Source organism: Schistocerca piceifrons, chromosome 7 (genome assembly GCF_021461385.2).
Source record: "Schistocerca piceifrons isolate TAMUIC-IGC-003096 chromosome 7, iqSchPice1.1, whole genome shotgun sequence".
NCBI classification, from domain to species: Eukaryota; Metazoa; Arthropoda; class Insecta; order Orthoptera; family Acrididae; genus Schistocerca; species Schistocerca piceifrons.
Window position 1 is genome coordinate 241862599 of NC_060144.1, and position 27317 is coordinate 241889915.

At 40.4% G+C, this 27317-nt stretch overlaps 1 protein-coding gene across 1 annotated transcript in view; it reads left to right on the forward strand.

The window, feature by feature from the left end:
- LOC124805594 (furin-like protease 2) overlaps positions 1 to 27317 on the forward strand; it is a 718105-nt gene that overhangs the window by 474502 nt on the left and 216286 nt on the right. The window contains exons 6-7 of the mRNA XM_047266161.1: positions 9114 to 9286; positions 22884 to 23014. Coding sequence (XP_047122117.1) covers positions 9114 to 9286; positions 22884 to 23014 — 304 coding nt within the window. The remainder of the gene's footprint in view (positions 1 to 9113; positions 9287 to 22883; positions 23015 to 27317) is intronic.

The window sequence follows — 27317 nt, forward strand, 5'->3', positions numbered from 1 at the left end:
ATTCAACTGCTTCGATGTACGATGGAGTTCGACCTCGCGTTGCTCTTGAGTTCACTCGGTTACAAACATATTTGGAGTAAGCTGAGTCATTGGCCGATCTTTCAGAACCAGGTCTCCATCAAGATCTTCAGAATTCAACCATTGTGGTTCTTGTCTAAGGGGATATCTGAAGGACAAGGTTTATCAACGGGACACTAACACATGCTAGAGGCTGAAGATGAACTTACCGAGGCAGCCAACATCCCATCTGAGATGATTTGGTCAGCAGTAGAGCAATATCTAGCGCTGTTTCAGTCTGTCGTGGATGGAGTTGGTCTTCACATTCTGCATTATTTGTAGCCTGGAACATAAGCATGGCATGCAGTTAACAAATATTACCGTCTCACACGAAAATTGAAAAGTGTCCTCTTTAGTGGTTTATTCGTTATTTCTCTTCCACACGTCCTTACAAATGCTTCCACGAAGTTTCATTGCCCTATGCTCACTGGACTCTCATTACTAACCTCTCAAGTAGCGAAAGCTTAATTATAACCACCCTTTTCTTTCCATTCCGTGGCACATGCCAACAACATCACCAGGTGACACCAAGTGTCGCGGTGGGCAATGGTCATAATTTCTTAGTTCGTCAGGCTTCACCGTTAGAACTGTCGTAATTAACTCAATCGCTACAACGTATCTTAACCTGTTACGACGTACTTCTATAGATAATTTTTTTCAGCGGAGAAAAGGAATATGAGAAATTGCTAAGACATTTTTAAAAGGACATCCTACTCGTATTAACCCTTGACTCTAGGAATTATGCATTTCACAATTGCAGTTTCGGCCTTTGGGCCATTGACAGGTCGTACTGAGAAAGATTTTGCTTCAGCACATTTCAGACTTTAAAGTGCCTCTGAAATATGTATATTTCTTATTCAGAAACAGGCCTTTTCATTGTAGCAATACAGTAACATCAGATGAATGTGAAACTCCTTATATCTTGAAATGACGCAAAGTGCGTGAAATGTTGACAGTGTTAACATCACTCACGTAATTCGTGTAATTGCATTTGTGAAATAAATTATTCCTAAGATCATCGGCGAACTTGGTCTCCTTTAAAAAATTCGACATGAGTGTGATCCCTGACCATGAGAAGTTAATCTGACAAATTTGTTCGTCATCCCAAGTAGGACTGTACAATAGACCGGAATTCAAACGTCACTGTATTAGTTCATTTGGTCCTTTATGCTGTTCGTAGTTAATATTAGGGTGTTACCAAATAGAAAATGCGGTATTCACCCACTGAACAAAATGTAAGATAATGTTTCAAACTAGCGTAGGACGTCCATAAGTATAGGATCTAATTTTTTATCAGTTGAAAATCTTGCTTGCATTCTTTACTAAAATTCGTCATGGTAGTTTTTAGGTAAGTTTTGTACCGCATAGTGTGGTAAATCACTTATATACGCTTATTCATTATCTATTAGGGGTTCCATGAAACATACACATCTAGCGAGTAACAATAACCATCTCTGTCCCTTGGTAATTGCGAAAGTAGATAGATAAATTAAACAAATGAAATGTACATCCTCTTCTGACAGAGATGAATCTGAGAATAGCTCAAAAGTTGTTCCCAATTCCTTGTGAGACTTATTAAGTAACATGTAAATAAAATTCACTTCTCATGCGAAGTTATAACTTGTCTTTGTGTTTCCCTTGCCCCATGTCAACGCGGTTTTGCATAGGTAGAAGAAAAGGCAGACTTCCAACGTTTTCTCATACTAGTTGCGTCAAAGAAAATTTCAGTCCTCTCTTCTAACAGCATCTCCCCCACCTCCTCTTTCCCCCTCGTCCCCCCTTCAGCACCCACCACCTCCAGGTCTCTTTCCACTCCGCTATCTAAGCTTCTATGTGAAATACGTCCAACTCTTTTATTTATGTCCACTACTCTTCGTGTTCTCCAACTTTTTGTGCTCTCTTTTTGATCTGCTCCACCGCGTACCTTCTCTTACTCTGTAGATATTCTTTTACGAAACTCCCTTTGCGTAGTGCCGTTTCAGTATTCATCCTCAGTTTATCATTTTTTCTTACTTTTGTTTTGAGAGTAAAAACGTTGTCATCTCACCATTTCTTTTCGTATGGTAAAGAGGTATTTTTCGAGTTTTTGTTGCACTCAACAAAATGTACCCCAGGTGACAGAAAAATTATCCTAATGTAATTTATTCTTTGAAGTTTAGGACTTGACTTGTATCACAGCTCTTTACCTGTTGTGTTCTTTCTATAAAACAATAACGGTTCATTTGTTATGGAAGTATACTGTTCACTGTTTCATTTTTACTGAGTTGATGACAGATTACCAGACACAATTCAGGTGGTGATCCGTAAAAAACTAGAAATACCAGAATCAGCAGATACGTAATTTAGGCAACGTGCATGCCTGAACATTTTCCTGTTTGAGATCTTATAAACAGTATGCAATATTATCATATCTATTTGCGCCATGCATGAAAATAATTACTTCTTCTCAGAAGGAATACGGCTGACAAATATCACCAGGTGAAGCTGCTTATGTACAAAGCTCAAATACGAGTAGGATCTTCTTCACAGTGAGAGAGAGAGAGAGAGAGAGAGAGATCGACGTTTCTATTGTAGAAATTTGCACACCCAGCCATACTACTCGCCAGTTCAAAAATGTTAAATATTTTACCACATTTTTGAAAGTATATTGAAAAAACTGCGTGTACTTTCTTCAGAAGCCACAGCGTTCCCTTTTAATAAATTTATCATACCACACATAAAGAAGTTCACGTCAAAAACTTAGTAAAGAGTATCCTTATCCCTCCTTGTGTAGCATCTTCAAACAAAGGTAGTGATTATTGGACAGATGCGATTTCAAGTTGCCAGACTTTTCACTTAGTGATTAGGAAAATGATTCAAATGGCTCTAAGCACTACGGGACTTAACATCTGAGGTCATCAGTCCCCTAGACTTAGAACTACTTAAACCTAACTAACCTAAGAACATCACAAACGTCCATGCCCGAGGCAGGATTCGAACCTGCGACCGTATCAGCAACGTGGTTCCGGACTGAGGCTCCTAGAACCGCTGGGACACAGCGGCCGGCTAATGGTTAGGACTAACAAATGCAATTTGTTATGTAAACACGGGTTAAGACTGGTAAGGAAATTTTTTCCTCATGGGAAAGGTATAATTATTTACTGCCAGAAGTTGTGGTATCAAAATATATGATGTGGAGTAAATTTTGTCCACGGAGTTGTAGGCTTATGGAGCCTTAAGTCATTAGATGGAATTATTGATAAGGCACTATTATCCCCTTCCCAGATCGCAAATTTCTTTGGGTAATGAAATTTATCTCAGCGTTTCCTATTTTTTGGTGCTGATGCACATGTTGATCGTTTAAAATTCACATTTGAGGGAGATTTTTGATGTTGTAAACGGCGATACACTGTTCAGAGCTCTGCAGTGGAGAAGGGCACAATGTTCTGTAACATATGATAAATGATATTGAGGTTGTTAATCATAATTATATATCTAGACGCAAAGGAACTGACGATACCTGCTGGTGAGCACTAATTTAAATCAATGGTGAAAGTTGAAAATTTGAGTCTGACTGGAATTCGAACCCGTGTCTTGTACTTGCTTTGAAGATGTGCTCACCACTACTCCGTACGGACACAGTGGTCATTAGAACTCCACGGACTACCCTAGCACGCCTCCCGTCAGCCCCCAAATTCTCAGCTTATCCTCACACTACCAATGCAGAGCCCCTTGCCCATTATCCTCAGTATTCGCTGCATTTCGCTGATTCCCTTAAGAGTCAGAGCATGGTGTGCATCTGCACTGAAGTGATCAATTGGTAATCCTCATCTTAATTATATATATTTGGTGTCTGGTTTTCGGGCATTTTCGATGCCCCCCCCCCACACACACACACACACATATATATATATATATATATATATATATATATATATATATATATATATATATATATATATATAATTAAGTACCATCCGAGACATACTTGAAACGTTGTTATGATGTTTCAACCAAACAACACAAATTATTTTTGCAAGGCACTAATATCACACCCAAAAGCAGTCGGAGAAATCTACACAATAATTTCTCTAGTGTGTATATCCTATTAATTTCAAAGAACGGTGACATTTGGTAGGAAAAATTACATAAATATTTCGTGCGTTCTTCTCATTATTATCGTCCTATTGAGTAATGTCTCCGTTCACTTCGTCTTCTCTCTCTCTCCAAATACAATCAATGAATAATTAAGAAAGTGGCTTCAAGTCTTTGATTTCTAACTTATACTTTTCATTACATGCTGATTTCTTTCTTGACTTCTATTGTCTTTTGAACATGAATGCTTTTTTCGCACTTCATTACCTGACCACAAAGTCTTAGGACAAACAGCTGCAGACTCTTCAGTACACAGGAAATTTTGTGAAGGCTACAAAAGATATCGGCAATGAATTATCGCCTCCTTTAGTACACAAATAACGGCTTTACAATAATAATAATTTCGTGAGAAACATTTCTGATCTGCGTTGTTATTGTAGAATCTCTCTTTTTTCCAGCTACAACGAAGTAAGAGGTTTGCTTTAATCGTGTTCAGTTCATGAGTATAGTGCCTTCGATCACGGCTACCCGACTGCACGGTAATCACGAAATCGAAAGAAATCGGCAAAGGGATTTTTTTAAATAAAGCTTCTCAATAGCTTTCTCATATTTTTGGTTTGTGAGTTTATTTTCTGATTCAGTTGTCGAGGAACTTAAAGAATCCTCACTCAGCAGCCACTAATTCTCTTAACGTTGGCACTACCCGTAGCATATGAGATTCTGGACTGCGAATGGCAAAACACGTCGAATCGTAAAAATGTGAGTTAAACTGTGAGAATCCAATTACTGTTTTATTGTGACGGATCTAAGGGTGATGTTAGCTGAACAACAATCAAGTCTTATACACAGAATTATGTGACTATAGGAAATGTTGAAATACTTATCATGGACATGAAAAGTCTTGTCCCCTGCCACGTTTTTCTGTACGTGTAGGTTAGTCTCAGGAACTACCATAGTTATTTCGATATGTTTTCACTAAGAGATATACTGATTCAAAAGGAGTGTTTGTCGATATAATTTACAATTATAGTAACAATGGACGAGTAAAGAACATATCGTTACGTGTCCCACATATAATTTGCGTTTGGAATGACGCACCAATGATGGGAGCTACAAGATATACGAGCTACAGAAGACCCGGTATGTGGCGGGAAAAGCAGTAAAGTAACAGCTCAAAAAAAAATGGTTCAAATGGCTCTGAGCACTATGCGACTTAACTTCTGAGGTCATCAGTCGCCTAGAACTTAGAACTAATTAAACTAACCTAAGGACATCACACACATCCATGCCCGAGGCAGGATTCGAACCTGCGACCGTAGCTGTCCCGCGGTTCCGGACTGAGCGCCTAGAACCGCTAGACCACCGCGGCCGGCAAAGTAACAGCCACCGCAGCTGCACAGAGCAGCAAAACTTGACCAGAATCTTGACCAGACCAGAATCTACACATATTATAAATTAATGTTCCTCGCATCGTTTTTCTGCCTGTGTGTTAAGTCTTCTCTGAGGAACTACTGTAGGAATTTTTATACAGTTTCAACAAATAGACTGATTCATGTTTCTATATACGAGGGGCATTAGATACCTTATGCAATACACTTTTTTCTCAGCCAATTTTGATGGATAAAAGGGGGAATTTATTCTGGCACATCAGGGAACAGTACCGATTCAGGCGCTATAGTTTCATGACGTTTAGATTGGTGGTGGCTCTGTAAATAGTATTCAAAATGACATCTGTAATGGAGGTGCGTCTTAAGCAGACAACTGTCACTGAGTTTCTTTTGGCGGAAAAACGGAGTATCGCAGATATATTGGGCGAATGTCTATGGAGACATGGCAGCAGTGATCCAAGGCACGGTTAGTCGTTGGGTGAGGCGTCTATCGTTACCGCTGTGGTCACCCAAAACTGACCGATCTTCCACGTACCGGCTGGCCGCGACCAGATGTGGCTCCTCCAGTGTTGAAACGTGCGGACACCATCACTGGAGGTGATCGACAGTTCACAATTAAACGCATCGCTATTCAACTGGGCGCCTATTCTGATAGTGCTGATACCGTCGTCCTCCAGATGGGGTACTCAAAGGTGGGCAGCTGGGTTCCTCGCCGCGGAACAGAAGATCATAAAGACCAACGAAGGGCCATCTATACGGAATGTCTTGTGTGTTACGACCCTGATCATGAGGAACATCTAACATGGTCAAAGGCGATGAAACATAGGTTCATCACTTCGAACCGGAGACAAAATAGCTTTACATGTAGTGGCGGCACCCCACCTCTCCTCCGAAGAAAAATTTCGAAGTTGCACCGCCAGTAAAGTCATGGCGACCGTCCTCCGGAATTCTGTAGAGGTTCGATGTCCTCCCTCATGACGCAATGATCAACTCTGTAGTGTGTTGTACTACCCTCAGGAAACTGAAGGAACGACTCCAGCGAATTCGTTGCCACAAAACTGCAAACGACCTTGTCTTTCTCCATGACAACGCAAGGCTTCACACGAGTCTGAGCACCTGGGAGTAGCTCACAAAACTTTACTGGACTGTTTTCTCTCATCCACCTTACTTACAGGATCTCACAACTTCCGACTTCCATCTCAGTGGGTTGGTGTCCATAGAGATGAACTTCTTCCAAGTAGGATGTTATCTGTAAGGAAAGCGTTCCTGCAGCACCGTTCATTAAATGCATGTCTGTCAACTCTCGTGACGAGTAACAGTACTACACATCGCCATGGACACATCACGAGCTGTCTGATGCAGTGGAAAAGTTATACCAGGGATAGTGGTGTGAGTGTGGCCGGTGACAAGTATGCAAATGTAACATGACACCCGTGCTACGAGCTAAGTTGAGTGGAGTATGTCTGTTTGGTGCCCAGGGGCGTAGGGTGCTATCACCCGCTGCGTGTTCCAGTGTACCACAGGCACCGGCGAGCAATGCGTGATTGCGGCAGAACTGCCAGCGCTGTTATAATACATGCACTGACCCTGGCGGTCATCGTTACGAACAGTTACTGTTAGCTACATTGCTATTACACGGTGAACGCTGTGTGTACCCATAACATAATAAATATGCATTTCAGACCATTGGTTCCAAACCTCAATAAAATCCGTACCTCAATACAATCACCTAATTCAGTTGACTCAACAGATTTGAGACACCCTGTACATTCTGCATGTTTGGCTTGGTGTTTCAGAGTGTCTACAACGCCAGTAATTAATGGAAAACAATTTAACCCAACATGTGCAATTTTATTTTTAATATCACGATCTGTTTCACCCACCGATGCCACTTTCATGCCACTGACACTGAATTCGAGTGGCTACAGTCTGTTGTAGCAGATGACCATCCTTCTTAGCCACCAAAACGTATTGATTAAATTCAAGTCGATACGGTCTGTTGTAGTTGAGGAGCATTCTCCTTTCCTGACCAAACAAATTTCAACTGTGTTGTAGCTAACGTCACCCTTTTTGCCTGGACAGAATTACTGATTGTGAATTTGCCTGGTCAGGCAGAGAGGGTACCCTTCGACTACTGTAGACTTAAATCATAATGCATCACTGACACGGTCAGTCTGTGAGTTGTCTGCAGTAAGTTATAGCTAAAGAAAATTTCATAAGCCAAGATAGCGAAAAAAAGCACTTTATTGGATGCCCCATTTCGATAGAGCTACACTGTCATCATTGGATCTGCAAGAGGATGAACACATGAATTTCATAGGAAAATACTTTATAATCGTGATATTACACCTTGTTGAACTGTCTTCTTACATAACCTACGGAGTTATAACATATCTTACGCTCTAAAACTTTTACAACATATTGTCCATCAGTGTTCGAAGTCGCTTCCCATTATACGAGGATTGGAACTTAGGTAGTGGCAACTACTTATTCCCAACCGATGTTTGCATCTGTTGATGTCCTTCAAAGTAGTTATCAGCGTTGTGTAGAACTCGTTGCCATCGATGTGGAAGGCGTAGTATACCGATAGCAGTTGCCACTATTTAAGTGCCAACCGTCGTATATCACAAGTTAACATTATTTGAGTTTCATTTGATAGTATAGACTATGATGAACATTGTTTCAGTCATATTCGCAATGAGTACCTAGACATGGGGCTACATATGCAATGTAGATGAACATACCAGTTCCGTATTTAGAATTATGTAAGGTTGTCATTTTTTAACGGTGACCTGTCTAGAACAGTGTATGTAAAGCACTGTTTTTAAAAAACTAGAAAACGAAAAAATTTTGTCTCCGCAGTATGAAAAGAGGTTCTAAACGTAACTATAGATACATTAATTATACGTAAAATTTCTATGTTTCCCTGTAATGGATTATATAATATATAAGTAAAACTAATCCTTAAAATGTACCTTCAGTTACATGGAATTACGTATTTATGCTTTATGCTGTACACAAGACGATAATGCAGTCAACTAAGACAGTGCCACCTGGTGATGTACTATGCGGTTGTTGTGTTTACAACATTTTTGTCAGTTGTCAGCTGGTACTGAACACGAAAACTTGTAATAGACGCAGTACACTTATGTTTGTGTTTGTACATAAAACTACTACATCTGGCTTGCCGGTGTGTAGTGATCTTCATGGCAATGGGAAGCGTACAAGACCCAAATTGAAGGGAATTGCAACACTTAAGGACAATATGTTGTAAGTATTTTAAAGTTATGCAACAAGACCGTTTATCGAAGTTTAATATCATGATCGTAAAATATTTTCGTATCAACTTCTTCTTTTCGTCCTCTTGCTGATTCGATAATGATAGCAGAGCTCTGTCGATACCGGTCAACCAAGAAAAAGATTTATTAGCTCCCTCGGCTTGCGAAGTTTTCTTTCGTTACCAAAGAAGAAAAATCTCTTGAAAATGACCTTGGTGCCGAAAGCGCATAGTATACAAAAATTTTTAACTGGTACCAAAATTTGTTTCATAACTTCAGCATACGTCATTCACATACACGGTGCTTGTTCCTGCAGGTGTTCGCATGCTTGACGGCACGGTGAACGACGCAGTGGAGGCCCGGGCCCTGGGGCTGAACCCTGAACACGTGGACGTCTACAGCGCCTCGTGGGGGCCGGAGGACGACGGCAAGACGGTGGACGGTCCAGGCCCGCTCGCCAGGAGGGCTTTTGTCCGTGGAGTCACCAGCGTGAGTACAGCCAGCCTCACGTGCCACTGGATGTCTTTCGGAAAACTGTCCGTCACTTTCTCCAGAACGAAGATTTCAATCTATTGGAGAATATGTGCGGTTTTGGAAGCTTCGGCAATTTATAAGTCTGGGCCTGATCCTGGACTGAAATAAGGACTGTAGCTCTCACGGGTAACAATCTTACCGCTGAGCTACCACACGTGTTTCAGGGGTTACTCTCAAGGACAGACAACATATTTCTCTCACTTTCCAAATGAGTCCCAATTTGGCACGTTCCACCTCAGAATGTGTGTCTTATTTCGAAATGACCTCTCGCTGTCGCCAAGTCATTCCTATAAAATCTCATTTCTTCCAGGACTCTTAGTCCGACAGTCGAGCGTAGTAGCGTAGTATGTCGTACAGCGGCACTGTAATTTTGGAAGTGGGAGAGCAGTGTAGGCAGAACAGAAACTATGGTTGGAGACTGAGTTTCGCGCTTGGCTGGCTCATCTGGTAAGAGCGTAGTACCCAAAAACAAAGATTCCGGTTTCTAATCCCCATAAAAGTCTACATTCCGATTTTCAACCGTCACTGATAGGACTCTCTCCTAAAATTTTTCCTTTCTCCAATATCTGACAAAGATTCGTTTAAGGAAGATTGCCAAATGGCAGTGTGGTTGGGATTTCACAAAAAAATGGTCAAATGGCTCTGAGCACTATGGGACTCAACTTCTGAGGTCATTAGTCCCCTAGAACTTAGAACTACTTAAACCTAACTAACCTAAGGACATCACACCCATCCATGCCCGAGGCAGGATTCGAACCTGCGACCGTAGCGGTCTCGCGGTTCCAGACTGCAGCGTCTAGAACCGCACGGCCACTTCGGTCGGCGGGGATTTCACATTAAACTGTAGAACTTCTTACAAATGGTTATGTAAGTTGTGGTCAAAATGACCTGGTTAGGCCCCTTGATATATTTGTTTGTCATTACATGCGAGATTTAACAGTCCTGCTACATGGAGTTCATTTATCGATACTTAATGATCGACTAGTTCTTGATGCAAACAAAATTTCCCAACAACATTATGAAGCAAAACGAAGCAACGAAACTTTTGTAAAACCAATCAGAATGGCGAAAATGAAATTCCAAATACATCAGATCAACAGACTGATGAAGTTTGAATACCAATACAAGCAATTTCTTGGAAAAAAACCACTGTCATTAATTTCCAAATTTACTGTGCTACGACCTGCATTAAAGAATATCACAATATTCCAATGAAACCTATGGTAACGCGCTTACCTCGACTTAAATCTGCACAAAATTATGCAATATTAAAATTCATTTGAAGTAGTACTGATCTGACATCTAATTTAGTATACAGACGTTCAGGAAGAAACAGGACATCTTGAACGACTAGAGATAGGGCGTTCATATTCATGGGACATGTATATTTGTATGTTTTGCAGAAATGGTTAGCATCTGAACCATGTCGGCCCGCGGGTCCAGAGTCAACATCAATACCGCGGCACTACACCACCTACCAGTAAAATGTGCCTGCGACTCTCGTTGTCGCCATAAACCGAAGATACTGGATCAATGTGACTTGATCAGAAGCGCAGGATGCCTCACAGAAGTATGAGCGAACAGTGCCAAATAGGTTGTTTGAAACAGGGCTCATTACTGGCATGAGAGGGTGTGACGTATCCTTCCGTGAAATTGCTGCTCGTGTGGGACGAAGTGTTGCGGCGGTGCAATGGGTGTGTGCAGAATGCTTCATGGAATGCCGCGGAATACAGCTCGATGAGTCAGGTCGCACTGCCCAGACCCCCCCCCCCCCCCCGCCCCCCGGTTGACCGACACGTTATCCGAATGGCTTTGAAGGACATATCTGCTTCCTCCTCGCCATTGATGCACTATCAGGAGTGACAGTCCGTCGCCGTTTATTACGTCATGGGTTACGTGCTCGTCGTCCACTTCTCCGCATACCATTGACGTACCTGCAGAAACATGCTAGACGGCAATGGTGCATGGAGCGATGTCAGTGGGGTCAGGAATGGCATCAAAAAGTGTTTTCGGACGATCCCAGCTTCTGTTTGTCGGAAAATCTTAACCGCACGATTTGGTTCGCCGCAGACAGGTCGGGGGAGGGGGGCGGGGAGTGGCAACACAGTCATTGCATTCGCACAAGACATGCAGCGCGAGCTCAAGGCCTTCTGGTGTGGGGTGCTTTTGGGTACAGCCACAAATCACAGTTTGTGCGCGTCCAGGGCACTGTGGCCAGTGTGATTTTCGTGAATGACATCCCACGTCTAATAGCTGAACCCTTTCTGGACAATACACCAGTCGCCATTTCCCAACGAGACAATGCACGACCAGAAGTTGCTGCATGAGCAGATGCCCTCTTGGTGTCACAGGAAGTCACCCTTTTGCCCTGGTTCGCCAGATCACCAGACTTGTCGCTAATCAAAAATGTGGGGAATATGGTGAAATGACGGGTGCACTAGTGTGACCCAATGCCAACCACCCCATATGAACTTTGGAACCAGGTGAATGCAGTAAGGATGGCTATACCACAGGAAGGCATTCACGCTTTATACTCGCCGATGCCATCACACATGGAACAAGTTACCAGGGTGCATGGCAGACCCTGCGCCTACCAGGCAGCAGGACACATACCGACTGGAATGTTATTCATTAGTGCAGAACATACTGATATACATGCCCTGTGAATTTCAGCACCCTATCTCTATTCATTCAAGGTGTTCTGTTTTGTTTCTGAACATGAGTGTAGCAAACGATTTAATCCAATTATTTCCCGTTGTTCGAATAAGGGATCATGGTACAGGTATAGTGTTACAGTCCAAATGTAAAAGAGGGTATTTCCTTCACTAACTAACAGAATAAACCGTGAAAAATGAGGAAAGAGTATATTTCTAACAGACTTCTGCTTTGAAGCATGACTGTTAGAGGGAAAGTGTGTTATCGTAAATAACTATTACAAATCTAATAAATACACGGATTTATTTAGGAAAATTTGTGAATATGTAACGTAGCAGAAGTGGAAGAAGCGTCCTACATGCAATACAAAGTGACTGTCGCCGGTGTCATAAAAGTTTTAACTTGCTTTTTGGGCTTCCGCCGCAAATGTATTGCAGTGTCAAGACTGTACAGTGTTGAATAGCTCCCCGATATTAATGGATAGCACGAAATATAACAATAAGTTTCGACGTGATAAGCATTGCTCACACAGGAGACAAATGCAGTGTACGTGGAGTTAGTGGGCAAAGAAATCAAGACAGATGACACTATCTATATGCGTAGCACTGTACCTTTACCTTGTAGACGGTTTTATATATCGTAAATAAGGTAAGATTTCTCAAAACCAGGAGGAAAAGGCTAGTTTATTATAGTAACCTTCTTATTGGCGTCAGTAGCAAGTCTCTGTAATCTTCTTCTATATAAAAAATGTAAATGTTCTTTTGCTCAAAATCATGTATCTCCGAGAGTTCTTCACCGATTGCTTTGAAATTTTGACACGGCGTTCCCTTGGTATCTCACATGTTTGTGTATACCTACTGAACCAAAATACGGTGTATTTCTAAATCTAGCAATTAGTATCCATTCTTTATGTAGTCATAAAAATCACTTCTTCTTTTTTGTTTTTATCTCTAAGAATGACTACTACACTCGCTGCTTGTTTTGTGTGTCCATCACAAATCAATGTAAATTAATGTATTATTATGGGAATCGTTTGTTCTTCCAAGCTTCTTCTTTGTTTTTGTTACGAGAGAGATCTTTACAGTTGATAAAATGAAGGCTTACACAATAAGTTTCCCAATATATTTTTTTGCGGAAGGCACCCATACCTGTTTCTGTATTGACGATAATATCCACAACTGATACTTGCATGGGTGTTATAGGGTAGTTTTCTCTCTTCTTTAGATGTTAATTAGCATAGAAAGGTATCCGGCAACTCATTTACACCCATACGTCAGGATGATTGACTCTTATATAAAAGACTCGCGTCATTTTATGGGGAAAATTGAAGGGCTAATTCTCGTTACTGAAGATATCTTTGCAAGTAGTTTCAACATAGTATGTTTATTCACTAAGATCCCAGTTAACGAAGTTATCATTTTCATAGCGGACATTTTTCCAGGAGATTCATTTGCTCTTCCCACGCATTGACTTACTTCCATTCAGTTCCAATGAGATGAAGAATTTTACGAGAAACCTGATAATGTTGTAATGGGTAATCCTTTAGGTCCTGATATAGCTAATTTCTAAATGGAGAAAATCGAGCAGTCAGCTTCAAGCAAATAAAATAACAACTCTCTGGTATGGTTTTGTGGCTAGTCAACCATGGAAATAAAAATGACAACAAAATACCTTTTCGGATATTTAGTTGTGAGACAGACCGATGGGAGTTTGGAACATTAGGTGTTCCGAAAAGTAACGCACATAGAGAAATATTTATATAAGAAGTCTAATCACTATTCTCAACAAAAGAGAGGTGTAATATAAAGTCTTACCGATAGAGCCAAAAGGACTTTCACGCCAGAATATCTGGATGTCGAATTAAAACATATAAAGCAGGCTTTCGAGGAAAAATGGCTACTTGGGGAAAGGTGTAAACAGATCTCTAAGACCAAATTACGGAATCCGAAGGATATGCATGAAAAAACAACGATGGAAGAATACAGGCTCTCTCCGTTTTATTAAAAAAGTAACACATCAGATAGGAAAGATATTACAGAAGCATGACATTAGACCGATTTTTAAATCAACAGAGAAAGTAGGTCAGGCACTCTGATATACAAACGATAAACACCCAACTCTATGTGTGTCGTGTACAAAATTTCGTGTGGGTATTGTGACGTTTGTACTGAAACAACCAGGAGAAGCGTGAACACACGGTCGAAGGAACGCAAAACTCTTTGCAAACTAGGGAAGGTAGGTAAATTGGCTGTAGCAGACCGTGCTATTCAATCACTAAGTCAAGAAATAAGGTTTCCTGAAACAATCATTTTATCTACGACGACGAATTATTATCCATGGCTTTGTAGAGAAGCCAGTGAAATATATGAACAAAACTTCCTGGCAGATTAAAACTGTGTGCCCGACCGAGACTCGAACTCGGGACCTTTGCCTTTCGCGGGCAAGTGCTCTACCATCTGAGCTACCGAAGCGCGACTCACGCCCGGTCCTCTACTTCTGCCAGTATCTCGTCTCCTACCTTCCAAACTTCGCAGGAGAGCTTCTGTAAAGTTTGGAAGGTAGGAGACGAGATACTGCCAGAAGTAAAGCTGTGAGGACCGGGCGTGAGTCGTGCTTCGGTAGCTCAGATGGTGCCGACACGGTAGCTCAGCGTGTTCGGACAGAGCGTTACGTACCCTCTGTAATAAAAGAACTGAGTTAATCGATCATCAACGAACTTAATCGGATGTCTTACGACGTCCGCCCCGAGCAGATACAACGAACAAACGCGGATATAATGACAATTTAAAAAAAAAAAAAAAAAAAAAAAAGATGGTAGAGCACTTGCCCGCGAAAGGCAAAGGTCTCGAGTTCGAGTCTCGGTCGGGCACACAGTTTTAATCTTCCAGGAAGTTTCATATCAGCGCACACTCCGGTGCAGAGTGAAAATCTCATTATGGATATATGAACAATTTTAGTAGTATAGAAGAGACCATCAAACCTAACGACATATGGACAGTAGCTCTACAGAATCGCTAAAGAGGTTTTTCCTCTTTCAGAAGAGGACAATCGACAGTTAGGTTTTATTTTGACAAGAATCATCTCTGCTTATCAGTGTAACACGGGCTACGCCTCTTTTACTATTTTACTACAGTATATATATGTAGCTCTCATACATCCGTCCCGTCAGTCGGCAAGACGCTACGAAAGCGCAACATTTCTGGGTATGTCCAGCTCAGTTCTGGACGAAATGTCAGAAACAAGCGTTTGTGTTCCACGATCTTCCTCCTCGAAAGTTTTATCAGGAGCAATGTTAGTATTTCTTCGTTTCAAGTTTCCTATGAGCTCTAAGCTCCATCATATTAAAAAGTCCTCGTATAGTCCAGGTACGTACAGAGAATATATGTTTAATACCAACTCGTTTTCGTTCATAATGGTCTTGTTGTCGACTGTGAGAACCATCGGCTTATTCGTTAGAGATTAATGAGTTATGGGTTTTTTTTTTATTGATAGGTAACCAGCCCATCGCACAACCCCCGCTCTGCAGGATCGGATTGTAAATGTAAATACCTTCTCCTAGGTATATGACCGACCGCATCTTAAGAGATGTACCTACCTTTCTTCTCTCTTAATGAATTCCCAGCAGACATGGTTGCTACTTCCGCTCTTCAAATCATTGTAGGGAGAGTCTGGTTTCACATTGCCTTGTTTACCGTTTGCAGTCATCACCGTAACCCTGGAAAGCGACCCTCGCAAGGGAATATCACCTGGGCAGGTGATCCAAAGTTTCTTAAAGAGGTGTTAGTCCTCCCCCTCCTCCCTTCATAACTGGCCATGGGGCAGGCTATGGCGCGAGTATATGTACCTGAAGAAGGAAAACGTGAGGATTCTGAAATGTTTTATAAAGAACTGCAAAGACAAGTAAATAAATACAATAAAACTGATCATCTGTTGATATCAGGAGTCTTAAATGCAGGAACTGTAAAGGTACCAATAATGATACAGTAGCAGCATTTGATGAAGTAATTTTTAATGAAAATGGAAAGACTTTTTGATACATTTAACCAGCTGAAATTTACAAATAGGTTCTTCAGAAAAGTAGACATTAATAAATGAACCTGGAACGAAAGACGTTCACACTCAGTAATCGCCTCTGTAATAGCTAATAAAAAAAAAAAATAAGCTCTCAAATCCGAAATACTCATGTGTCTAGAGGTAACGATACAGGCAAAATTGAAATGTGAAGTTTATCTTCTGCAGGAACAAAGCTTAATGAACTTACATGTAGAAAGCCTCAGATAGGAATTGCAAATGGTTGATACTAAAGGCTATACTGTAAAAAAATCGTGAGATTAAAAACAGAAAATAAGGAATACAAAAATTCCTAACAATATTGCATAAAAACAAAGTGTTTATAATTAGTTTTTACAAACACGAACACGTGAAGCATGGGAAATATGTAAACAGAAAAGAAAGAAAACAATGAATTTAATAAAAAGATATCATAGAGAATCCTGGGAAAGGATCATTGGTAATATTGAACATGACATTCACGGAAGAGAGAAATAGCATTTAAACGTATGAAGCGTATGAATAAAACAGAGAAATGTACTTCAAACATTAATATAACAACAGAAGATAGATAGATACAACATAACAGAACGTTATGGTATGGTGAAGGTAGTGAAGCAAATTATTCCAACAATCCGATAATAACTTCGTAGACTATATAGACGTAAAAGATGTAAAAGCAGCCTAAAATGTTACAGAAAACAGAAGAGCTACTGGCCTAGAGGGTACTAATTCTGAATGAATCAAATATGACGGAACCACTTTAGAATTTAGCCTTCTCCATCATTAAACATATGTTGGGAAACTGTTGTGTACCTTAAGAATGAAATACAGCTGAAGTTATATTTGTATTTAACAAAACAGTAGGAGAGACAAAGGGAATTACGCAGGTATAAGTTTACTAAATGTGGTATATAAAATTTATGAGATGACTCTTAATCAAGGCTCAAACTATCGCTGATGCAATAATCTGAGAACAGCCAGGGTTCAGAAAGAGATGTTCGTGTAACGATAATGAAATCTGGTTTCGCAGAAGAGCGCTGATCAAGTTGTGGAAAGGGGCCAAGACCAGTGACGGTTAGTTACACAAGAACACAAAACTTTATTGCCTCTAAAACACAAACATATTCGTCTTTAAAACATCAATGATCAATTAATGACTGAGGGCACAAGTAACTTCTCAACAACAAGGGGTTTAAATAATTCATTTTAAAACACAGTGATTTAGACAAACGGCTGAGGGCGTTACTTAAGGAAAATTAAAATATCTTCACGGCTGAAGGCCCAAACAATTATTGAAAATAATTAAAGACAAACCTTAAGATAAGCATTTACAAATTACGGCTGAAAGCCACAAATTTTAAAACAACCGCGATTGAATGCCTAATACAGGGCAAACAAGAATTTTAAATAGAACACGGCTGAAGGCCTAATCTTAAAATACTTAACATAAAGTTCGGCTGAAGGCCATACACTGAACATAGAACAGACAAAATCAATACACGGCTGAAGGCCTGGCACAGTACTTGCAACAAAAGAAAATCTCAATGACAAACAACAGAACAATGGTGCTCAGAAGTATTCCAAGGGTGGGCTGGGGAGGAATCTCTAACATAAGTTTAGGTGAGACAGGCAGCCAGGAGTAGTACAAAATAATCGGATGGCAACACGACGTAGGGTCGGCTAAAGGACCAAGCAACAACCTAATGAATTCCCTTCACCCGACCAACGGCACGACGACCAAAATATCAGCGAGGACGAGGATCGTAGCAGGACTACGTCTTAATAATTCGCGTCTAAACACAGTCAAGGCACAATAAACATTCAAGGAAAAAGAGAGAACTGTGGTGTCACTGCCAGACACCACACTTGCTAGGTGGTAGCCTTTAAATCGGCCGCGATCCGTTAGTATACGTCGGACCCGCGTGTCGCCACCATCAGTGATTGCAGACCGAGCGACGCCACACGGCAGGTCTAGTGTTGAGAGACTCCCTAGCACTCGCCCCAGTTGTACAGCCGACTTTGCTAGAGGTGGTTCACTGACTACATACGCTCTCATTTTCCGAGACGACAGTTTAGCATTGCCTTCAGCTATGTCATTTGCTACGACCTAGCAAGGCGCCATATTCAGTTACTATTCTGAACAGATAATATTGTGAACCACGTACCGTCAAGAGCGACGTTCATCATTAATGGATTAAAGTTAAGTATCAAACTAATTACGTACGCTTTCTGAATTCTAATTCCTTGTCATGTTCCAGACCTCCCGTCAGTATAGTTCGTCCCTCCTCACGCCAGCCTGAGTAAGCTAAAACGCGTGCATTTCGGCCTCCATTAGTAACACGGTGTTGGCTCTTCTGCCAACACAACAAGAAAAATATCAAGCTGTTGAACTACACTCCGTGCCTGACAGCATCAACACAGCAAGGAAACACACTCTAGCTGTTCTGTCGCAACCAACCGACTGGCTACTCCACCTACGCAGACAGCATTCATCTGCTCACTGGTAATCACAGAAGCTACACAGAGTTCCACGTAAACACTTGCACAAGAACTCCTACAATCCTAAAATGAATAACCGTGGAACAACAGGGATAAGTGACATGTCGATAAACACAGAGTTTCCATAAGCGGTCGGTGACCAAATACACGTGGTCCGATGACACGACCTACCGAACGACCAATCAGAGTCAGCCCCACCCAAGGTATGTGTGTCGGCAACGGTCGGGCGAGTCTTGGCTGTCCGGAGCTCACTACAACTCCAACCCGACCCAACTCGATGTCCATTGAGAACTCTGAGACACGGCGACAGGGGCACAATGATTCGGACCCAGCCATGCAGAGGGAACACCGGCTCATTGGCCACTCGACATCTCTGCACAAGGAAGAACCGACCCATGTACCGCAAGATGATCAATTGAAGGGGCCCAGAAGCGGTCGGAAGACCAAATACACGTCGCCCGAACGACCAACGGACGTCCCCGCTCCAGTCTCCTTCCGCCGGACAGTGCATGTGTGTGGTCAGCGGTCGGGGAGTACCGGCTGTGCAGACCCTACTGGAGCTCCATCCCGACTGGACTCCCGACGCACGACGACGCAGTAATACTAGCGGTCGCTCCAAAGGTATTACGACAGTGCTCTTATCGATAACCGCTGCTGCTGCCCCTCACGGGCAGGTTTGCCAGCAACTTAGTAACGCCAGTAAATCGAATAAGAAACGGGATGGCAGTACTGCAAAGCAATATGTCAAGTAATAAACGGCACGAGCACGAGCCGCGCACGGCTCAGATAATATAAATTATTTATAATAAGAAGAATTATTGACAAACTTCGGATATTTGGTTTAGAAACACACTTAACATTTATTGATTTTGAGAAAGCCTTTGACATGTTAAGAAGATCCTCTTTTGTGGAAATTATTGGAATTAAAAAGTTTTCCTATATTAATACCATAAAGAGTCTTTACTTAAATTCAAAAATATTTATAAGTTCTGGTCCCAAAATGTAAGATGAAATTTTAATAAATCAAGACGTTCGATAAGGGAGCAGTCTACACCCACTTTATTTCATTTATACATTGACGACCTAGATATGATGTGGGAAGATGAAATACTTTTAGGAATTAAAACAGGATTTAACATACCATTAAATACTCGGTTATATGATGATGACCAGTTAATTATACAGGATAATTTACAAAGGTCAGTTATATATTGATCCTAACGCAATACAGTACAGCTTTACTGTGTCTGCAAATAAGACAAAGATAATGGCTTTCAGAGGCAAGACTTCAGTTATCTAGGATATGAGATTAGTTTCTACTATGACAAAGACATTGAGAAAAAGGGTAACAACGATCAATCTGTCTAGTGAACAGTTGGAAGAACTTTAAGAAGAAAAACGAAAAAAGAAACACAAATTAAATTCTATAAATGATGGCTGTACTAAATGGATAAAATAAGGAATTAAGCAATAAGATCAGCTTTAAACATCATTTCTGTTAATGAAATGATAGTAGAGAACATAATGAGATGGAAAGATCATGTTGACAGAATAACAGAAAACGCCTTGCCAAAAATTATAATAAATTATCGGCCGACTGAAAAGTGAGAATTAGGAAGATATCGTAAGAGATGTATGGATAGCTGATAGAGAGCCTAATCCATGGAAGGAGATAATGATGATAGTGATGACAATGATAAATGGATACGTTGCAAGCAGAAACCTCATGTTCATGTATTCAAAATCGTATATCTGAAAAATTCTTGACTGATTCCTTTCAAATTTTGACATAACTTTGCGTTCGAATGCACTTATTTTTATACAGCTACTGGTGCACCATAACGTCTATAAATATATACAGGGTGCTCTAAAATCCGCCTTACAGACTTCCAGTACTTGTAGTGCGTACTGAGGAGATGATATTTTGAATTGGAACCCACGTGTGGAAACATATCGTTTGCATATTACAGCCGTTTGAAAACACGTTTGCTACCGGGTAGTTATGGTGGTGGGAAGGGGTGCTTATGTCGCATAGGTTGATGTCATTTGATGTCATCCTACCTCTCTGACTTGGTTCGAGCGTCATTCACGTGTTTGTGAGCGTCAGAGTGACATGACTGAACACACCCTTGCAGAGTACACCGACGTGATCATTCTCTATGGCGAAATTCAAGGTAATGAAAGACCTGCTCTTCGTTTGTATCAAGATCATTATCCACAACGTTCGAGTCCATCGCATACGCTTTTCGTCACAATCACGCGATGTCTTTAAGAAAGGGGTACTTTCATCATCAGCAGGGATGGCTTTGGTGCTCCAAGGAGACGCTGCACACCCGAATTGGTTTTAAGTTTAAGTGTAAACAACTTTGTTTGTCACAGCTGATTGAATTTCGATTTTATTTCTTTCGTTAATAATAAGTAGAACTGTAAAACAAGTGATGTACTGGGCCGCACGTAACAAACTACTCGTGAAATAGCTCACGTTACCGACACATTTTCGAATGGTTGTAGCTTATGCGATGGAATCGTATGTTGTGGATAATGATCTTGTTAAAGGTGACGAGCAGGTCTTTCATTGCGGTAAACGGCACATTTCCGCACGGGGCTACACTACAAAGCATTATCTATTCAGTCTCCTATAGAAGTCGTAGGAATCTTTAAGAGGAATTTTAGAGCATCCTTTAAATTATATACACAATAAATAAAAAAGTTACATTTATGTACCACACTGCACTCCAGTACCACATCCGCGTATTCTAATGTATTGCTGTGTGCAAAATTTAAAGGAATCGGTGAAGAACTTTCGGAGATTTAAGCATCTGAACCAAGAACATGAAATTTTAGCTAAGGTATTACTTTTATGTATTACATATACCAATAGGATCTCAATAGACCTATAGAAAGACATGCGTATTCAAATGGAACGTTGTTAAAATTTCGGACATTCATAGAAGAATTTTGGAAATTTACAATTTTGTATCAACGAATATTTACATCTACATAAAAAATGTAAATGTTTGTAAATTCGAAATCGTAAATATCCGTAAATTCTTCACTAACTGCTTGGAAATTTCGACAGATCGTTCGTTCAGATAAGCGTGTGTTTTCATATATCCGCCAGAGCGCCAAATATAATATATAAATAATTAAAGCGGAAATAAATAAATATGTAAATATTTGTGTGTAAAAAATCTCCGAAAGCTCTTCATCAAATTCTTTGAAATTTTAACACAACATTGCATTCGATTACGTGCATTTTCTCTATAGTCCAGTTTTTAAATACGTAGAACAGGTAAATAAATATCTAAGATGTAAAAAGGGAACTGTTATGATCAAAAACTTCAAAAAGTTCTTTACCGATTTACTTTAAATTTTTGCACCATACGAAGGGAAGAGGAAATGAATAGAGGAGTGGAAGGTAACGGAGATAGAAAGCGGAAAGGAGTAGATGAATAGAGAATGAATAGAGCAAATGGATAGAGAGTGTGGAGGAGAAGATGGATGTAGAAAGGAGTGAAGAGGTGTAGGACATTTGCTCAATGAGAAAAAGGGGCAGGAGATAGATGTGGGAGGAGAAGACGGATAAAGGGGGGTGGGGGTGGGGCGGAGGCGTAGGAGGTGATGGACAGACACAACGGAGAGAAGGATATTAGTACGTACATCCAGTTGCCAAACATATTAGAAACTTGTGCTTTCCTATTTGTTTCTTTTTCATTTAACGACAGTGAGCCACAGGAACGCACTATATGTTGAACTACGAATTTCCTTATTTTTACACCCGCCAGTATTAATCGTCACGTAAGGATCCTATCAGACCATAGATAATTCGGCATTTTTTGTCTGTCTTGTGAATTTGTCAGTTATTCTGACATAGCAGTTTTTGCAGAGAAACGTGTTACTAAAATCTGTTCCATTTATATTACCTTCATTCTCGTATCTTGAACAAATCATGTAAAGGAACGTCGAATATTTTGTATATTTCGGTCCTGTGTTGTTTTAAAATTGATATTATCTGTTATCCGCAGCTAATGTCTACGCTTCTTACCGTTATTGACAAGTTTTTATCGTACGGAAATTGTAAGATACGCAATTACTAACTGACATGGAACGCGGGTAATGTACACCGGAATTTCATTAGATCACCTAACGCTACACAATTTCACAACAGCGAGTCGCTTCTCTTCTGTCGTTAGTTCTTGTGGCGGCTGTCTTAGTTGTACAGGCCTTGCGGCGTAGTAGTGCACTGCCTCTGACACTGATTAATGCCTACGGCTGCCTCGGTATAGACGCAGCTGTTCGCTTTGTTCCGAGATTGAGCGCCAAAAACGACATCGAATTTCCGCAGGGCCGAAAAGGCAAGGGCTCCATCTTCGTGTGGGCGTCCGGGAACGGCGGTCGCCACACAGACTCCTGCAACTGTGATGGCTACACCAACTCCATCTTCACTCTGTCCATCTCCAGCGCGACGCAGGCGGGGTGAGTAGCGCTTTTTATCCTCTCTCTATACGCTTTGCTATCTCGTTTTCTTCTGCCACTCTTTCTGACTTCACTGTCCCTGCGGGGTTTCTCTAGCCAGTGAAGTACTCAGAAACTACCTCCAGCGAACATAAACACACTCAGACATTTCACAAAACAACAAAAACTCTCTCCGAGAGTCCTTCATCATTTTATTGCATTTTAAAATGTGATAGATTCATACAAACCATACTCATTCAGTTACGTGGGGGTCTCTAGTGTTTGTTGAGTTGCTAAGCTGTGCATAAAGTAGATGAGACAGCGCACTGGCGTTATATTTATAGCTTGAACAAAAACATAATCATGAGAAAATACACTTTGGATGTCAAAAGTGATATTTGAACATTACTGATTTGTTCGTCAAGCCACAAAGTATTAATATGTGACTTCGGCGATACGGTCTGTAAGTTGCCTTCTTGGGAAGCTTCTTGACGTAATCATTATGCTAAAATCCAATTTGTTTCCCTTACAGAAATGTAAGAAACTAAGACGAACAAGGAAATCATCTAACATGAAATACAGTATAACAGCCTAAAGAAGTTCAATGAAATGAGTGAGAAAATTTTTTACTCTGATTTACACATTTGAAGTATCTATTTCATTTCATTTTTAAAATCTTGTAAATCTGAAGTAGAGTAATTAAGAATTATATATAATTAATAATAATAACAACAATAAAAATTTTTATTCATCGTTCCACTATTTTCTACAATGTATGAACAGGCTACATTTAAAGAAAATTTTTGGTTCTTTACCTCTCACACACACCAATACTTCCATACAGCTATGATTGAATTAATTAACTTAGCCCCCACAGTCATTATTACTCATCTCGATGCCCGCTTCGACACCTTTTTATGTACCTGACAGATATTTAACGATTCAAACAGAGAAACAACGACATAAATTTCTCTTTACAAAAGGTGTACTATACACAACACACGTATTTTTGTAGAAAGTGGCAGAGCATTGTCGTTGTTAATAGTGACTGTATTTCTGAACGCTGCAGAAGCTTCGACATACAACTACATTTTGTAAATATTTCTTTTAATGATTTTATGTACTTCATTTCTGCAGGAAGTGCATATATCACTATCTTAGACTGATACTTCTATACACACTATTCCGACGTAAAGCGTTACTGTGCCACTCTGTATGAAAAATGATTCTAGTTTGTTATTATGAACCTAACACTTTAAGCGAGAAAATTTCCTGTGTGAAGTAATTTAACACACACACCATGGCAAAAATAATTTTAGGGAACTCAAAATTTTGCATTTTATAATAAGTTCATTATTGTATATTTTGGTTCTTTAACTGTTTCAATTACTTTTTTATCTGAGTTAAAAGCAGCTGTTTAGCTATTACGAAAATATAACACATATACTGTTGAGAGGTTCATAACATTTACAACCTACACTTTACTCACGTGAATGACAAAATGTGACCGAAAGTTTCTCTGAATACTTACAACAGAACCATGTGTACATACAACTGCTCTTTACCTTTAGTGTTTCTAACGGTATAGAACGAGACGATCAAGGTACAATGTGCGCTGCTTAGTACCATTCTTATTGACACACCGAAAGCACTGAGAACTGTCTTCTGAAAGTCACACACCTACATCCTTGAGAAATATTCTCCCTAATATTCTATGCGCCTCTAGAGTCACTCAAGCCAAGGCTTCACGATAGACTTGGTGCCCTGTTCTTTTCAACAAGTTTAATAACAGCTACACATCGTCATTTAGGTGTGTTAATATTGAGAGCACGTTTCATTATACACGTAACTTTGAGTACCACAGATTTATATCCTTCGCCTTTTTTGCATACATTTCAGTTTCTTAACGAAAATGGAAAGATAAAGGACAGTCAAAGGTTTGTTTATTCCACCAGCCATAATCTTCCAACCGAAGAAGTCTACATCCACTCAGTCTTTATTAATGCCATATTTAATTTACATTTGCTTAGGTGGTTGCTAATCCTTAAATGTCCCACGAAAGTGCTTTAGTGCAGTCTATTAAAAACATTCACTGCCACGGCTCAGATTTTGTGTTATTAGTTGTGCTATACAAGACGATGACCACAGTACAAGGTCGAATGATCTCGTTACCCCATTGGTAACTGCTGTATCTTCTACACTGCTTGTCTTGTCAGATTCTGTCTGCAATATAAATCGGAAAATTCCTTTACACACCACGAATTTGGCTAATATCTCCTACGCCAAACTGCTCGTAACAACTTTCCATTTCCTGTTCTTCTCGTGGTAGCGAGTTGAAGATTATTTTTCATTAATAATGCGATAACACCACCAAATCCATACACATTATAAATCTGTATGAACGTGTGTTGTGTGTTCCACATCTCCACACCGATTTCAGCCAAACTTGGTACACATATCCTTCACAGTCACTTACCAATAGCTGTGTGGATAAGAGCCACCTGCCCACCGTCGTTCAGGAGCTGTGATTTCATAAACAGTGGGATTGTGTGACAAACCGCTGCAGCATGTATGACGTGCAAATATATTGCTTCTCTGCTACTAGCTCTTCACGCAATAAATTTTACGGACGATATCCACATCTACCACTATTTGCACCTACCAAATTATATCACTGTACCACACATAGTTCAGGAGATATGAACGAGTGAAGAGGCGCAGTGGGTAGCACACTGGACTCGCATTCACGAGGACCACGGTTCAACCCGTGTCCCGCCATCCTTATTTAGGTTTTCCGCGATTTTCCCAAATAGTTTCAGGCAAATTCCGGATGGGATGGTTACTTCGACAGATCACGGTCGACTTCCTTCACCATCCTTCCCTAATCCGATGAGCCCGATGACCTTTGTGTGTGGTCTCTTCCCCCAAATCAACCCTACTGAAGGAATATGACATCATAAATGCTGAGTTGCGAGGAAACTCCCGCATTGTACATGATGTTTAAATTTATTACTTCTTTGCTACTAGCTTTATTTGCAACTTAGTTTGCGGTGTCCACATATGCCATTGAATGTATCTACTGGGTCTGTGAATAAAAAATCGATATAATTATGTGTCGATATGGTGATATATCGATAAACTGTCCGAGATTCGACGTACGTAAACGACATATATTATAACGCTGTATATCGATATCGTACTGGTACGTTCGAGTGCCGATATTTTTATTTTATACTATATTTTTCGCGATTTTCGGTAAATATTTGAAATCGTTCTTTTGAAACTGAAGTAGGACATAATTTTACTTTCACTGTGTGAAGAAGTCTTATTACACTTTGAGCATTCATTATGTCCAGTCTCTGTCTTTCACTGTGTGAAGTAAGTATAGGTGGCACAAAAAAGTCCAATTGCACAAGGGGTTGTCTGTGCTGTGTGATTGGAATAACACTGGCGATGTAAAGAAACAGAACATCAGTTACGTTTAAAAAATAATTAACGCAATTAGCGTGCTAGTCCTTACATCGGTATTCTTCAAGAATAGTTGTTGAAAATGATGCAAGCTTTAGGACATTTATTCTTTATTACTAAGACACTCTTACAGTCGAGACAAGGAAATCCCTGACAGAGATTTTGACAGATTTGAACTGCGAAGTACAATCGGCAGTAGGTGAAAACAATGGTCGTCTACGAAGATATGAAGAGGGATCGCCATGGAGACGTTTACAAAAGCGTGTTGTGCACACGCGAAGAAGCTGCAAGCTGCATACGGAAACTGTCCAGGTTATTACATTACAAACACAGTTAATTTTTCGTTGTCGTTTCTAATACAAAATTGTAGAATGAATAGTCGGGTAACGTCGGTTACTCAGTTACTCTTCCATAAGACAAATAGTACTTAAAGTTAGGATTTAACGTTATTGTACTATCGATATCAGTGAAATTTCGAAATTCTTCCTGCGGTCCTTGAGATACATCTTTTACACAGTGATACTCCATGTGATCAAACGTATCCGGACATATTGCTGAAAATTACTTGCAAGTGCGTGGCGCCCTCCATCGGTAAATCAGGAACTCAGTATGGTGTTGACCCATCCTTAGCCTTGATGACAGCTTCCACTCTCGCAGGAATACGTTCAATCAGGTGATTGAAGAGTTTTTGGGGAATGGCAGCCCATTCGTCACGCAGTTCTGCACTGAGGAGATGTACCGATGTCGATCGGTGAGGCCTGGCTCGAAGTTGGCGCTCCAAAACATCGCAAAGATGTTATATAGGACTCAGGTCAGGACTCTGTGCAGGCCAATCCACAGTCAATTACAGAGATGT